The sequence below is a fragment of the Chlorocebus sabaeus genome, chromosome 16, assembly GCF_047675955.1.
Source record: "Chlorocebus sabaeus isolate Y175 chromosome 16, mChlSab1.0.hap1, whole genome shotgun sequence".
In the NCBI taxonomy this organism is placed as follows: Eukaryota; Metazoa; Chordata; class Mammalia; order Primates; family Cercopithecidae; genus Chlorocebus; species Chlorocebus sabaeus.
The window spans coordinates 52,290,733-52,305,922 of NC_132919.1; the positions used below are offsets into that span (position 1 = coordinate 52,290,733).

Below are 15,190 nucleotides of genomic sequence, written 5' to 3' on the forward strand. Positions count from 1 at the left end.
AGCTAAGAGTGCCCTGGAATGACAGAACAGATTTTAAGCTCACTCCCATACTTACCACTCCGATGAATGCTGGATTTCCGGCCAATGCACCAAAATGATATGGCTCTGATGACTGGAGGAACACCAGGTTCCTTGGTCTCCTGCTGGTTTTAATAAAACAACATGCACACATGTGGAGTGGTTTTAAGGAGTGGAGAATTTAATAGACAAGAAAGAAGGAAGGAAGAGGCTCCCCCTGTACAGAGACTGAAGGAGGCGGGCTCCAAGCTGAAACAGGGAACCTCCAGTGTGGTGCAAAACAGCCAGTTATATGAGGAGGCTGGAGGAGGCGGTACCTGATTTGCATAGGGCCCAGGGGATTGGTTTGACCAGGTATATCATTCAAGTAGCCCACAAAAAAACTAGCCCTGCTACCCTAGCCTTTTAATATGCAAATACAGGCGCCATGATGTTCTACACACATGGGGATTTGTAGGGGCGGCCATGTTGCCAGGCACATGTGGGGACAAGAAGAAGACTGCGGGAGTCTCCATGTTTGGGTGGACCCAGTTTCTGATGGCCTGTATTTGCATATCAAAGCTTGCCTGCCCAGCTCTAAGAGCCAGGGCTTTTCTGCTAGACAAGAAACATTTACGGAGCTGCTTTAAAAGAAAAAAAAAATCTTCCCAAGGACCCCTTTTCCTCTCTATCTGCCTAAAATAATTTCTCAATAACTCCTATAACAACAACAAACATTATGAACCCAATTAATAGACGCAATAACTGAGGCACAGAGGTGTTGATTGCGCTGTCCACAGTCACGCAGCTTGTAGGTGGTGCTCGTGGGGTTAGAGTCAGGTCTGTCTGAGCCAACAGTCTGCGTGTTTATGCACTTGGCTGTAACACCTAACAAACGAATCTTCAGGTGTGCCCAGCATGGCCCATCTGACATCTGAGTTGGGTGTTCCTTGCTGCTGGGACCTGTCACTGTGGTGTAGAACAGTTCTGAAATTGACTCCCAGAGTGTTATACCCCTTGGACCCAAGGCCTGCTAGGCCAGATGCCCCCTCACCCCACCCCTTTTCCCCCTCCCCTCCTGACCCTGCACAGTCCCCTCCCTCCTCTTTTTTACATAGTGACAGCGCTCAATCCCTGTGGCCCAGCCTGCCTCTTTCATTGAATAATTAAAAGCAGGAACTACCCACTCTATAAAAGGAAGTGAATGATTAAGAAAGTCAAAGGCGGTCTAGATGCACAGAAGGTGCAAGCCTGAGCTCAGGCAGAACTTCCAGAGTGCATCTGGGATCCGCATTTGTCACTGGTGGCAGATCAGGTGGACGAGGAGCCGGGAAGGCAGAGCCATGTGGCTGTCCCCCGCTCTGCTCCTTCTCAGCCTCTCAGGTGAGTGGGGCTGGGGCCTTGGGCCCTTGGTATGACAGGGGCAGGGCAGGAGGCAGAGGGCATTTGTCCTTCCACATCCAGGGAAATGAGAGGTGGCTTTGTGAAGTCATTCAACAAAGGTGCACTGGGGACTGACATCGTGTGCTTCGGGGCCTGAGGACATCAAGAAAAAAGAGGAGGAGAACTGGCCATTAAAGAAGACTCCAGGCTTGAGGCGGTGGCTCATACCTGTAATCCTAACACTTTGGGAGGCCAAGGTGGGAGGATTGCTTGAGTCCAGGCATTTAAGACCAGCTTGGGCAACCTAGTGAGACCTCGTCTCTAAAGAAAATGAACAAAAATTAGCTGAGCGTAGTGACACATGCCTGTAGTCCCAGCTACTTGGGAGGCTGAAGCTGGAGGATCCCTTGAGCTCAGGTACTCAATGCTGCAGAGTTGTGATCGCACCACTGCACTCCAGCCTGCGTGACAGAGTGAGACCTTGTCTCAAAAAAAAAAAAAAAAAAAAAAAGTAAAAAGACTCCAGATGGCTTAGTGGGTGAGACATACACATAAACAATGAGCAATTGCAGGACACAATAAGGCATTGGTTGGAGGTGTGTGCGGAGGATGAAGCAGTTCTCTCTGGTGACTAGAGAAAGATGAAGCTGTGCACTTGATGTGCCCTGTAGAAGGAAGGTCAGACACTCTAGAGAGCTGGGTGTGTATGTGGGTGTGTGTGTTGGGGGACCTGTGCAGAGAGATGGAGGCTTAGAAAGAATGGTGGATACATGCAGAGGGAGCTATCAGTGTGCAGGACATCTTGTGGGTGGCGAGTTGGATATGAGGTTGGAAACACAAAAGACAAGATTATGAAGGCCTTCCATGCCATGCTCAGGAGCTGAGACTTCCAAAGAAAAAACTTCTCAAGAACCCAGGTGGAAAGTGGGATGGGCTAGATGATCTTCTCCATGGCAAACCTTGGTGGATACCTAGAGGGCATTAGGGGACAATCCAGAATTGTACGCATGGTGTGCAATATGTGTGGGCCACACAGTTCTCTCCTGGAGCCTAGGGACTGACCATCTGGCACAGATAGAGCAGTCCACAGAGGTACAACAGGAAAGAACACAGCCGGGGAGTTCTGAGACCCGACTCCAGTCCTGGCTGGACTTCAGCCCTTCGGCCAGTTCAACAGGGCTCTGCTCCAAGCTGACGGCTGCCCTGTCATTTCCATCCCTATCGTTCCTCATACCAACTCTTGACAACACATAGAAGCCTGATTAATAGTTCCAGCCATCATATTCTGTGGTTAGAGAAACCCCCACATATATTTTTAAATGGGCCTAATTACATTGTGAGCCCTTTACAGTTTGAATGACTGAAGCTAGGATTCATGACACTTTGTTCAAGGCAGCAGCATCTCTTTTCTGCTGTTAGTGATTGCTGACAAATCCAATTTATGCTTTTGGGTATATTGTTTTTGGTTTTTGTTTTTGAGACGGAGTTTCACTCTGTCGCCCAGGTTGGAGTGCAGTGGCACAATCTTGGCTCACTGCAACCTCTGCCTTCTGGGTTCAAGTGATTCTCCTGCCTCAGCCTCCCAAGAAGCTGGGATTAAGGCACCTGCCACCATGCCTGGCTAATTTTTGTATTTTTAGTAGAGACAGAATTTCGCCATGTTGGCCAGGTTGGTCTCGAACTTCTGACCTCAAATGATCCACCCACCTTGGCCTCTTAAAGTGCTGGGATTACAGGCATGAGCCACCGTGCCTGGCCCCTAAAAGATTTTTAGATGCTCAGGGCAAGTGCAGCTGACGATGAGGAGGAGACAGTGTCAGTACCCAACTCAGGCAGTGGTTTGGAGAGGAGAGCAGAGGGAGCTGTTAGTGTGCAGGACAGCTTGGGGGTGGCGAGTTGGATATGAGATTGGAAACACAAAAGACAAGAGTATGAAGGCCATAATCCTCAGGAGAGGAGAGTTGGGGAGGATGCTGCTGGGGCTGGGAAGACCTCTCCAGATGCCACTGTCATGATCTAGGCACAGATGAGGTCCTGACCTGTTGATGAGCTGTCACTGATGGAGCAAACCCCAAATGTCTGGTATTGGACTATATCCAAGTCTTCCTTTAAATTTAAAAGCAGATAATTTTTTGAAGACAACGCCTCACTCTGTCACCCAGGCTGAAGTGTAGTGGTGGGCGATTGGAACTCACTGCAGCCTTGAACTCTCAGCTCAAGCGATCCTCCCACCTCAGCCCCCCAAGCAGCTGGGACCACAGGCATGCACCACCACTCCCAGCTAATCTTTTACTTTTGCAGACACAGGGTTTCACCATGTTGCCCGGGTTAGTCTGGAACTCCTGGGCTCAAGCGATCCTCCTGCCTCAGCCTCCCACAGCTTTGCAATTACAGGCATGAGCCACCTTGCCCAGCCTACACACATCCAAGTCCTATTACCACCTTCAAAGTAGAGGGTAGCGTGACTGTCTTATGAATAAGGAAGCAAGACTTGCAGAGGTTAAGCAACTCTGCCAGGGTTTCCCAACTAGTTCAGCATCAGGTCTTTCTGCATTTAAAGCTCACAGTTGCTCTGCTGCCATGCTGTCCTCGGGGCCTGCGATGACAGAGGCTGAAAGAAGAAAAAAACCTGAGGAGCATCTCTAGGATAGAGCTGACTAAACTGGCTACCAATCAGCTCTTGGGGCTGAAGGAGAGGACAGCACGAAAGAAGATGCCAAGCTCTTCTGGAAGGCTGGGTGGTGGAGCTGCTGGTTTGAAGAGAATCAAGTTGGTTCTGCTGATTGAATGCTATGTTAATTTCCAGTGGCTGCTGTAACAAATTAACATGAACTCTATGGCTTAGAACTGCACAATTTCATCATCTCATTGGTGCTTCTGAAGACCAGAGCCTGGCATGGTCTTACTGGTTAAAATTGAGGTGCAGGTAGGGTTGGGTTTCTTTAGAGCAGTTGTCCCCAACCTTTTTGGCATCAGGATCTGGTTTCATGGAAGACAATTTTTCCACACCAGGAGTGGGGTGAGGATGGTTTGGGATGATTCAAACATATTACACTTATTGTATACTTTATATTATCATTATATTGTAATATATAATGAAATAATTATACACTGCACCGTAATGTAGCATCTGTGGGAGCCCTGAGCTTGTTTACCTGCAACTAGACGGTCCCATCTGGGAGTGATGGGAGGCAGTGGCAGATCATCAGGCATTAGATTCTCATAAAGTGTGCAATCTAGATCCCTCACATGCGCAGTTCACAATAGGGTTCGCACTTCTGTAGGACTCTAATGCCACCGCTGATCTGACGGGAGGTGGAGGTCAGGTGGTAATTTGGACAACGGGGAGTGGTTGTAAATACAGATGAAGCTTCACTTGCTTGCCCGCTGCTCACCTCCTGCTGTAAGGCTCAGTTCCTAACAGGCCATGGGCTGTTACCCATCTGTGGTCCCGGGGTTGGGAACCCTCTTCTAGAGGCTCTGGGGGGAATCTGCTTCCCTGCATTTTCCAGCTTCTAGAAGCCATCTGCTTTCCTTGGCCGGTGGCCTCTTCCTCCACTTCAAAGCCAGCAACAGAGCATCTTCCAATCGGACTCTCCCTCAACCCTCTTTCACTTAGAATGTCCGTGGAGATTATTCAGGATACTCTTCCTGTCTCAAGGTCCCTAACTTCATCACATCTGCAGAGTCCCTCTGGCCATGTCAGGGGACATATTCACAGGTTCTGTGTATGAGGATGCCAACACCTATGGGGGACATTATTCTACCAACCACGAATGCAAAGTTCAAGAAAACTAAAACAGCTTCAGGGAGAAGGCCCAAGCTGTGAGGAGGTGGCACCTGCCTGGGGAAATAGACCGGGCTCTCTCCACCCTGCAGAGACCCCCGGCCTGGGCCTGAAGCTCTGAGGCCACGAAACAGTCAAGAGAGGCTTCCTTTGTGATTCTCTGCCCCTGTATCCACTTCTGAGTGATCAAGAAACCCGTGTCATTGCCAAGGAAAGAGCCACTCTGCACACAGCCTAACTGGAGTCAATCAGCGGAGGCACAGGCAGCCATTTGATGATGCTCACCTCTAATCTGCTTGGCTTTCACCAGGCCTTTGTTACTCTGTCACATCCAATGCCCCACTAGAAAAAAATACCAAAGGAGAGTAGTTCAGGGTGAGAGAGAAAGTGCATTCCGTTCTGCAACATAGGAATTCAGAGACATCCAGCGTGTCTTTGTAAATAGTGGACTTGCTAAGGGGAGTCTGAGCTGCAAATATGGATTTGAGAACCATCAGGAAACAGGTAATCATTAAAGCCATGGAAATGGAGAGACTCCCTCCATGGAGGCTTGTCAGGGGAGATAAGACGAAGGCTGGAGAGGGAACCCTGGGTACCCCCGCAGGGTGCTGGGGCTGGCTCACAGGAGCTGGCTTGGGACACCTTTTCCCAGTTCTGTGTCCAGTGACATCACATGGATTACCTGACATCTGCCACTGTGGGAATATTTACACTACGGAATTTGGCAAATATTAAAACCAGAGATTTCTTTTCTTTTCTTTTCTTTTTTTTCTAGACAACAGTCTCACTCTGTTGTCTAGGCTGGAGTGCAGTGGTGTGATCTCAGCTCACTGCAACCTCTGCCTCCCGGGTTCAAGTGATTCTCGTGCTTCAGCCTCCCATGTAGCTGAGACTACAAGTGACTGCCAGCACGCCCAGCTAATTTTTGTGTTTTTAGTAGAGACCGGGTTTCACCATGTTGGCCATGCTGGTCTGGAACTCCTGACCTCAGGTGATCTGCCCACCTTGGCTTCCCAAAGTGCTGGGATTACAGGTGTGAGCCACCGTGCCCGGCTCCTAAACCAGAGATCTTTTTCTCCCAGAGGGCTGGTAGTTAAATATTTGGCTCCGATGAGAACAGCATTGAGAGGACAAGGAAAGAAGGTGGTAGGAGACCATGGTGTCACATGCTAAGCAGGTCTAGAAGCTGGTGGGGGGCTGGACTGAGGGGGAGATGGGGATGAGGAATTGGGTGTGCTAGAGACACACTCGGGACTCTTAAACACCAAACTGGCTCAGGCAACAGGAGTTGTATCTTGGGATTCTGTTTTTCAGGCTGTTTCTCCATCCGAGGCCCAGTGTCCGTGAGAGCTCCAGAGAAGGGGTTCGTGAAGGTGCGGTGCCACTATAAGCGAGGATGGGAGACCCACGTCAAGTGGTGGTGCCGAGGGTCCCGCTGGGTCTCATGCGAGATCCTCATTCAAACCAGAGGGTCAGAGCAAGAAGAGAAGAAGGACCTTGTGTCCATCAAGGACAGTCATACAGACTGCACATTCACTGTGACCATGGAGGGGCTCAGGCAAAATGACTCAAACATTTACTGGTGTGGGATTCAGAGACTAGGACCTGACCTTGGGACTCAAGTGCAATTGACTGTTGACCCAGGTAAGAACTTTCTCATCTACACGACGAGGCCCTGGAGCTCAGGGCTGGGAAAGTCAATGCTCCGACATGCTCCTCCCCAAGGCTGAAGGGGAATGACGGTGAGCCTAAGAGAGACAGCGAGAGAGAGAGACAGACAGACAGACGGACTGGGAGGGAGGTGAAAGAAACTAAGGGAGAGTGGCGGCCAGCATCGCTCTGCCATCTCAGTCCCTGAGGTCTCTCCAAGGAATCCAGGTGGGGCTTGAGATGGGAGTGAGAATGGGGACTTCAGCTTTGGTGACTGGTGGCCCAGTCCTGCTCATGACATGGCAAAGAGGGAACCTAGAGCGGCCCAGGGAGTCCTAGTATTGAGTCCCAGTAACTGCACCAACCCAGAGTAGCTCTGGGCATCTTACAGTACCCTCCTTTCTAGGTCCCCAGCCACTTGCTCCGCTACTTTATCTGGCTGTGTAAGATGAGCACGGGGTAAGAAAATCCCAGGGAGATGCGTGGGTGACAGTGGACGCTTTAAAGGGAAAGGATGGCTTCAATCACGGTCAGTGTCAGGGACTTCTCTGGCTGCCCTGGCATCTCCTCCATGCCTTGGACTCCACTGACAGACTCTGGGGTCGTCCTGCTGCTGTTGCTGGAGTCTGGGAAGCAGCCCTCAACCTCCACTTCCACCCACACACCCGTACTCAGTACTTCGTCAGCTCAGTGTCCACTTGGATCCATTTGGTGGTGATGTGGAAATAGACAATGCCGGCCCTAGAACAAGCCTGTATACTGTTGGGGTTGGTACCAAAGAGGCACATGGACACAGTGGCTACAGCTGGGTAAAGAGGAGTCCAGAAAGGGTCAAGCAAGACTTCCCCAGGGCTGCCAAGTAGGGGAAGCCCAGAATATCTATGGGGGCAGAGAGGGGATTGAGCAAGACATGCAGGTGGTACAAAGAGACAAAAAGCCATGGCCAGTGTGGCGCTTTAGGGAAAGAGATGTTCTGGAGTGTTGGGTGGGGGACCTACAGGGGTACCAGCCTGTAAGACGATCAGGGGCTTCATAGGAACTGTTGTGACTGGAGTTACCTGCAGCTTAGACAGGAACCTACCTAGCGTGGCCCCAGCCTGGGACTTTTTTGTTTGATTTTGTTTTGTTTTTTGAGACAGGGTTTCTCTCTGTAGCCCAGGCTGGAGTGCAGTGGGGCGACCTTGACTCACTGCAGCCTCGACCTCTTGGGCTCAATTGATCCTTCCACTTCAGCTTCCTGAGTAGCTGGGACTATAGGGGCACATGACCACGCCTGGTTCATTTTGTATTTTTTTGTAGAGACAGGGTTTCACCATGTTGCCCAGGCTCTTTTCGAACTCCTCGGCTCAAGCGATCTGCCTCCCTTGGTCTTCCAAAGTGCTGGGATTACAGGCGTGAACCACTGCGCCTGACAGCCTGGGACCATTGAGAAGAATTTACTGGGGCCGAGGACTGAAATAAAAGATCACTGTTGGGTCATGGATACTCAGTGCCGGGCTGGGCTCAGGGGCCCCCCCACCAGACTGCCCCCAACAAATTGCCTGTATAGTTGCTCCTAAAAATGTTCCGTTCCTCATAGTCGGTGTTCTCTATTTAACTGGAGTGTGCCCTTTTCTTCATGAGCCTTCTGGAGCCCCCTTTCCCTTTTTCTGGACTACCCCAATTTCTGGACAGCCCATTTCCAGAATCTTCTCTCCTTAAGCCCTGCTCAGGCATCACTCCAGTGGAAAAGACCAGAAATTTATTTCCCCATCCAATAGTCCCACTTACAAGATAGGTGGAAAGAAAGTATGAAAAAACCTCTCTCTCTCCCATAATAGACTACAGTGCTTACTCCTATTTATTTTTTAATTTTTCTTGCCACACCTGAAAATGATGGGAAAAAATGTCTGTGTGTTGAGATTGAGGTGACTCAGTAGAAGCACGAGGGGCTGTAGCAGGAGAGAAAAATCCTCCTGCTCCAGGGGAAAGGGTCTTCTGGTGAGGGCTGGCAGGGTCGGGTGGTTTTGTGACCCATGCACGAGCTCCCACCTGTGCTGCTAACCCATGGTTGACTTTGCCTGTGTCTAGAGGGAGCAGCTTCCGCACCAGCAAGCTCTTCTGTCAACGGCAATATCATAGTGTCCATCAGCTCCCACAAGAGGTGAGTCATGTGGTTCTTTCTCCTGTCCCTACCTGGGGTACCTCCTAAGGGGAAGCCAAGCCTGAGAACTCCTGCCTATCACCAAACACCAACACCTGTTCTAGCCAGAGTCGAGGCCCCAAGCCCACCCTCCATCTCTCTCCTGCCCCCATCACTGCAATCCACCATCTCCCCACTCTAGCTCTCACCAGAAAACCACTCTGCAGAACTCTTCTCAGTGAGCATCATCCGCCCAGTCAATCAGTCAACCTTGTATTGGTGGCCTCATGGGTGCCGGGGGGAGATAAGATACCACCCTCTGTGGTGCAAGACATCAAGGGACACAGAACAGGAAGGGTGATTTACCAGTCTGGAGCTGGCATTAGTAGGAACAGAGGCAGGAAACACAACCTGTATTTGGTGACCTCTGGCGCTTCTGTTGAGCTGAGATGTACTTTGAGCAAAGAGGGTCCCAGAAGGTAACGTTAGAAAGGAAGACGGGCCCCGTGTGAAACCAGCCAAGGTGACTGTTGGAGGAGCCCTTGAGGCTGAACCAAGGAGGAGGTTTACAGGGATCTTCAGAGTGGGGTTGCCCGGCCCAGGGTCACAGGCTTTGACTGATGGCTCACAGGGTTAGGGGATGGGAGTGACATGGCCTGGGGGTGCCCAGGGCTCTGACCACTGTGTCCCCTTCCCCAGGAACCACTACATGCTCCTGGTATTTGTGAAGGTGCCCATCTTGCTCATCTTGGTCGGTGCCATCCTCTGGTTGAAGGGGTCTCAGAGGGTCCCCGAGGAGCCAGGGGACCAGCCTATCTACATGAACTTCTCCGAACTTCCGACTAAAGACATGGCCCCTTAGAGAGATGGATCTGCAGAGCCTTCCTGCCTTGGACCACGTTTCCAGAAGAGACTTGGGCTGTGGAAGGAACATCTCCAAGTCCTCGGGATGCGGCAACTGAGATAGGGGCCCTGGCCTCTGCCCTGGCCTTGGAGCTGGTGGGCACCTCCCTGCCCACCAGGGCTGGGGCCTCTCCTGAGCCACCATCACCTCCTGGGGTGCCAGCACCTGTTCTCTTGGTCAGGAGCTGCAGAGATGGAGCTCAAGCCTGGATGACTGTGTCCCCACTGCTGGAATAACTCTGGCACAGAGCATGGGACCAAAGTACAGAGAGAGGTTGGGGGAGACCCCCCAGCTCTAGACTTCCATCATCCCGGAGACCAACTCAACACTGTCTTTGCCTTAGAGCCTGATATATCCATTTTTAAAAAATATTTTTTTCTGGCAAAGTTGGGTTTTAATAACTTGTGTTCATAAGAAACCTATCTGATCCCACACACAAGGAGAGTGATTCTGGGATGAGTTCCTGATTCTAGGGCATGAGGGGCTGGATGGACCCTTTCCCCAGGGAGGACATGGCTCTGAGTCCACAGGGTTGAGGAGGAACCTCCCCCTCCCACCTCCTCCTCCTCCTGGCCCCCCAAGCTCCCTGCCCACTCCCCCTCCTCTGGGGGGCTGCAGCTTGGGAGCCTCCTCAGCGTGACAGCTCAGGTCTCCTCCCCAAAAGAGCCTGTTGGGCCTCAAGAACCACCTCCAGGTGGGGAGGGCAATAACAAAAACCATCGCAGGAAATGGCACCTTCCCTTTTCAGTAATGTTGAAATCATGTTACTCATGAAAACTGTCCTAGGGAAGTGCTGCTGTCTCCTCACATGCCTCACCCACGGCGATGAGGCCCTCAAATGTGGTCACTTTGTGCTGTATAGGTGAGGGACCCTCACACCAAAGGGACCTTCACTTCTTGTGAGGAGAACCAGCTCCATGTGAGACGCTCTCCCTCCCCAACCTGCACACGCAAACACACCACACATGTTCAGCATGTTGCCCTTTGAACACCCATGAGGACGCCTCCCTCCTGCTCTTGGTTCTAACAGGGAGCTCTGACTGTCAGCAGTGGATAAAGGAGAGGGGGCCCTCTGGTCCCTAGCATGGCAACCGGAGCCTCCTCTTCCCACTGTGACTCTTTAACCCCCTCTTGTTGTCCTTCAGCCAAAGAGAAACTTTCTCTGACACTCAACTGAATTTAGGGCTCTGGACAATGATGGGCCTGAAAATTCCATAATGGCCAGAAAGGAAGGAGAGTTCGAGCTGGGCTAAGACCCCCTGAGTCATTCTGTGGGGGACCAAGACCCACAGTCCACCACCCCCAGGGCCCTGCTTCCTGGAATGCTTTCCTGGATCCAGCCTCCCAAAGATCCGGCCAGACCCAGGGAGGACCGCAGTGCTCCACGAGAGGGAAAACCAAAGCACGATGCTTCGCCAGCTGGACTCAAAGGGGCGAGGGGCCACTGGCGCTTGTCAAGGTGATGTCATTCTTTTCCCACCGGTTCTTCCTGTTGATATTCAAAGAATCCCTCAATCTCTCGGGAGCTAGTGTGGCTGGGTTGTTTTTCTTGTGGCTCCATCGAGGAGAATCCACCAGAGTAAAGTAGGCATCTATTGTCTGTCTGCCCACCCAGCACACACGCCCTTACACCACTACCCACGTACGCATTTCTAGGAAATACCCCTTGGGATTCCAACGCAAGCTGACAAGCAAAGCCTGCCTAATACACCCATTCTCTGGGATAGGGAGAAAGACGGAAAGTCAATAAATGAGCCACTAGTGCTGGCACTGCATTTTACAGCAAAAGTGTTTCAACCGGGAGCTTGGAGCCAAAGCCCTCATGCCCTTTAATAGCCACAGACCATGAGGATTTGTCATAAACTGATTTTCACCCTTCATGGAACCAAAAGTTAGTGATGTGCTGGGCATGGTGGCTCCCGCCTGTAATCCCAGACCTTTGGCAGGCTGAGGCAGGTGGATCACCTGAGGTCAGGAGTTCAAGCCCAGCCTGGCCAACATGACGAAACTGCTGTGTCTACTAAAAATACAACAATTAGCTGGGTGTGGTGGTATACACCTGTAGTCCCAGCTACTCGGGAGGCTGAGGCAGGAGTATCTCTTGAACCCGGGAAGTGGAGGTTGCAGTGAGCCAAGATTGTGCCATTGTGCTTCAGTCTGGGCAACAGAGGACACAGCAAAACTCTGTCGGAAAAAAAAAAAAAAAAAAAAAGGTTGGCAGGTATGGCTCTTACTCTTTTAAGAGAAAAGCACAACTTCTCCTTCCCACAGGCTTTTACTTCTGAACAACTGCACAACCACAGAGGAAGTTCAGAGCTGAGGGCAGCTGGCCAGGGGCAGTAAAGAGAGAGCAGTGGGAAGGGCCCTCACCAGGGTGGGGCACATGGGTTCCTTCTTCCCCTTTTTAAAAATTGTGGTAAAAAATGAACAAACAAAAAACACCTAACATGAAATCTGCCCTCTTAACAAACTCTTAGGTGTGCAGTACAATATTCTTTTTTTTTTTTTTTTTTTTTTTTGAGACGGAGTCTCGCTCTGTCGCCCAGGCTGGAGTGCAGTGGCGCAATCTCGGCTCACTGCAAGCTCCGCCTCCCGGGTTCACGCCATTCTCCTACCTCAGCCTCCCGAATAGCTGGGACTACAGGCGCCCGCCACTGCGCCCGGCTAATTTTTTTCTATTTTTTAGTAGAGACGGGGTTTCACCATGGTCTCGATCTCCTGACCTTGTGATCCGCCCGCCTCGGCCTCCCAAAGTGCTGGGATTACAGGCGTGAGCCACCGCGCCCGGCCCCAATATTCTTAATTATATGCACATTGCTGTACAGCAGAGTTCTAGAACTTTTTCACCTTGCATGACTATATCACACCAATTGAATAGCAACTCCCCCTTTCCACTCCTCCACCAGCCCCTGGCTGCCACTGTTTTACTTTTTGCTTCTATGAGTGTGACTAGTTTAGCTACCTCATGTAAGCAGAACCATGCAGGCTTTAACCTTCTGTGATTGTCTTAGTTAGCATAACGTCCTCAAGATCCATCCATGCTGTTGAATATGGTAGGATTTCCTTCTTTGTTAAGGCTGAATAAAATTGTATTCCATCGTAAGATAAAGAATGCGTAGCATATATACATAATGGAATACTGTTTAGACATAAGAAAGAACAAAATTTGACTTGGCGTGGTGGCTCACGCCTGTAATCCCAGCACTTTCTAAGGCCGCAACAGGTGGATCACTAGGTCAAAAGATTGAGACTATCCTGGCCAACATGGTGAAACCCTGTCTCTACTAAAAGTACAAAAATTAGCTGGGCGTGGTAGTGTGTGCCTGTGGTCCCAGCTACTCGGGAGGCTGAGGCAGGAGAATTGCTTGAATCCGGGAGGTGGAGGTTGCAGTGAGCCAAGATTGTGCCACTGCACTCCAGCCTGGAGACAGAGCAAGACTCCGTTTCAGAAAAAAAAATTCTATAGCTTGTGGTAACATGGGTGAGCTTGGAGGGCATTATGTGAATGAAATAAGTCAGTTATGAAAGAGAAATACTGCATGTTCTCAAGTTGATCTCAAGACATAGAAAGTAGAACAAGACATAGAAAGTAGAACAGTGGTTATTAAAGGTGGGGAAGTGTGTTGGGGGTTAGGGGATAACCAGAGATTTATTAACAGATACAAAAGTACAGCTGGATAGGCTGATAGCACTAGAGGGTGTCTATAATTGTCAACAATTTATTGTATATTTTCAAATAAGTAGAAGAGTAGATTTTGAATGTTTCCAACACAAAGAAAAGTGAGGTGAGTGATATGTGAATTACCCTTACTTGATCATTACACATTATATATACATATCAAAATATCACGATGTGCCCCATAAATATGTCTGATTGTGTATCAATTAAAAATAGTAATAATTTTTTAAAATAAAAGAAATAGAAGAATAAACCATGTTCTCAACCTACTTTCAAGCACACTATAAAATATTTTTCTCTCATCTCCTGCTAAAATATGATTCCATTGTGTATTAGCTTGTTTTTATGCTGCTGATAAAGACATACCTGAGACATGGCAATTTACAAAAGAAAGAGGTTTATTGCACTTACAGTTCCACATGGCTGGAGAGGTCTTACAATCATGGTGAAAGGCAAGGAGGAGCAAGTCACATCTTACATGGATGGCAGCAGGCAAAGAGAGAGCTTCTGCAGGGAGACTCCCATTTATAAAACCATCAGATCTCGTGAGACCCATTCACTATCACCAGAACAGCATGGGAAAGCCCCGCCCCCATGATTCAATCATCTCCCACCAGGTTCCTCCTACAACATGTGGGAATTATGGGAGCTACAAGATGAGATTTGAGTGGGGACACAGAGCCAAACCATATTACATTGTATGTACATATCACACTTTCTTTATCCATTCATCCACTGATGGACATTTAGGTTGTTTCCATCTCTTGGTTATTGTGAATAATGCTGTTTCCAATGAACATGAGCATGCAGATATGACTTTGTGATCCTGTTTTCAGTTCTTCTGGATAAATACCCAGAAGTGGGACTTCTGAATCATTTGATAGTTCTATTTTTAATTTTTTGAGTAACCTCTATACTATTTTCCATAACAGCAGTTGCACCATTTTACTTCCCCACCAATAATGTACACAGGTTCTAGTGTCTCCACATTCTCCCTAGCATTTGTTGTTTTCTGTTGTTTTATACATGTTGTTTTATACATATATATACACATTCTCACTAGCATTTTTTGTTTTCTGTTGTTTTATACATGCTGTTTTATACATATATATACACATTCTCCTCAGCATTTGTTGTTGTCTGTTTTATACATGTTGTTTTATACATATATATACACATTCTCCTCAGCATTTGTTGTTGTCTGTTTTATACATGTTGTTTTATACATATATATACACATTCTCACTAGCATTTGTTGTTTTCTGTTGTTTTATACATGTTGTTTTTATACATATATATGTATATATAGACACATACATACACACACACACAATGACTATTCTAACAAGTGTGAAGTGATACCCCATTGTGGCTTTAATTTGCATTTTCCTGATAATGAGTGGTGTTGAGCATCTTTTCATGTATTTATGGCCATTTGTAGATTTCTTTTGAGAAATGTCAAGTCCTTTGTCCATTTATTCAGGCTTTTTTTTTTTTTTTTTTTTTTTTTTGGTAGAGTTTTAGGAGTTCTCTCTGTAGTTGGGATATAATTCTTTATCAGATATGTAATTTGCAAATGTTTTATCCCATTGTGAGTTGCCTTTTTACTCTGTTGATATTGTCATTTGGTGCACAAATTTTGAAATTTTAGCCAGGTATGGTGGTTTG

General features: G+C 48.8%; 1 protein-coding gene across 1 annotated transcript; it reads left to right on the forward strand.

The window, feature by feature from the left end:
- Positions 1–1,229: 1,229 nt before the first annotated feature.
- CD300LB (CD300 molecule like family member b) lies at positions 1,230–12,354 on the forward strand. The gene is made up of 4 exons (XM_037995859.2): positions 1,230–1,380; positions 6,482–6,811; positions 8,888–8,960; positions 9,639–12,354. Exons 1-4 carry the CDS (start codon positions 1,230–1,232, stop codon positions 9,799–9,801), a joined length of 717 nt encoding a protein of 238 aa, XP_037851787.1. The 3' UTR covers positions 9,802–12,354.
- The last annotated feature ends 2,836 nt before the right edge of the window (positions 12,355–15,190 follow it).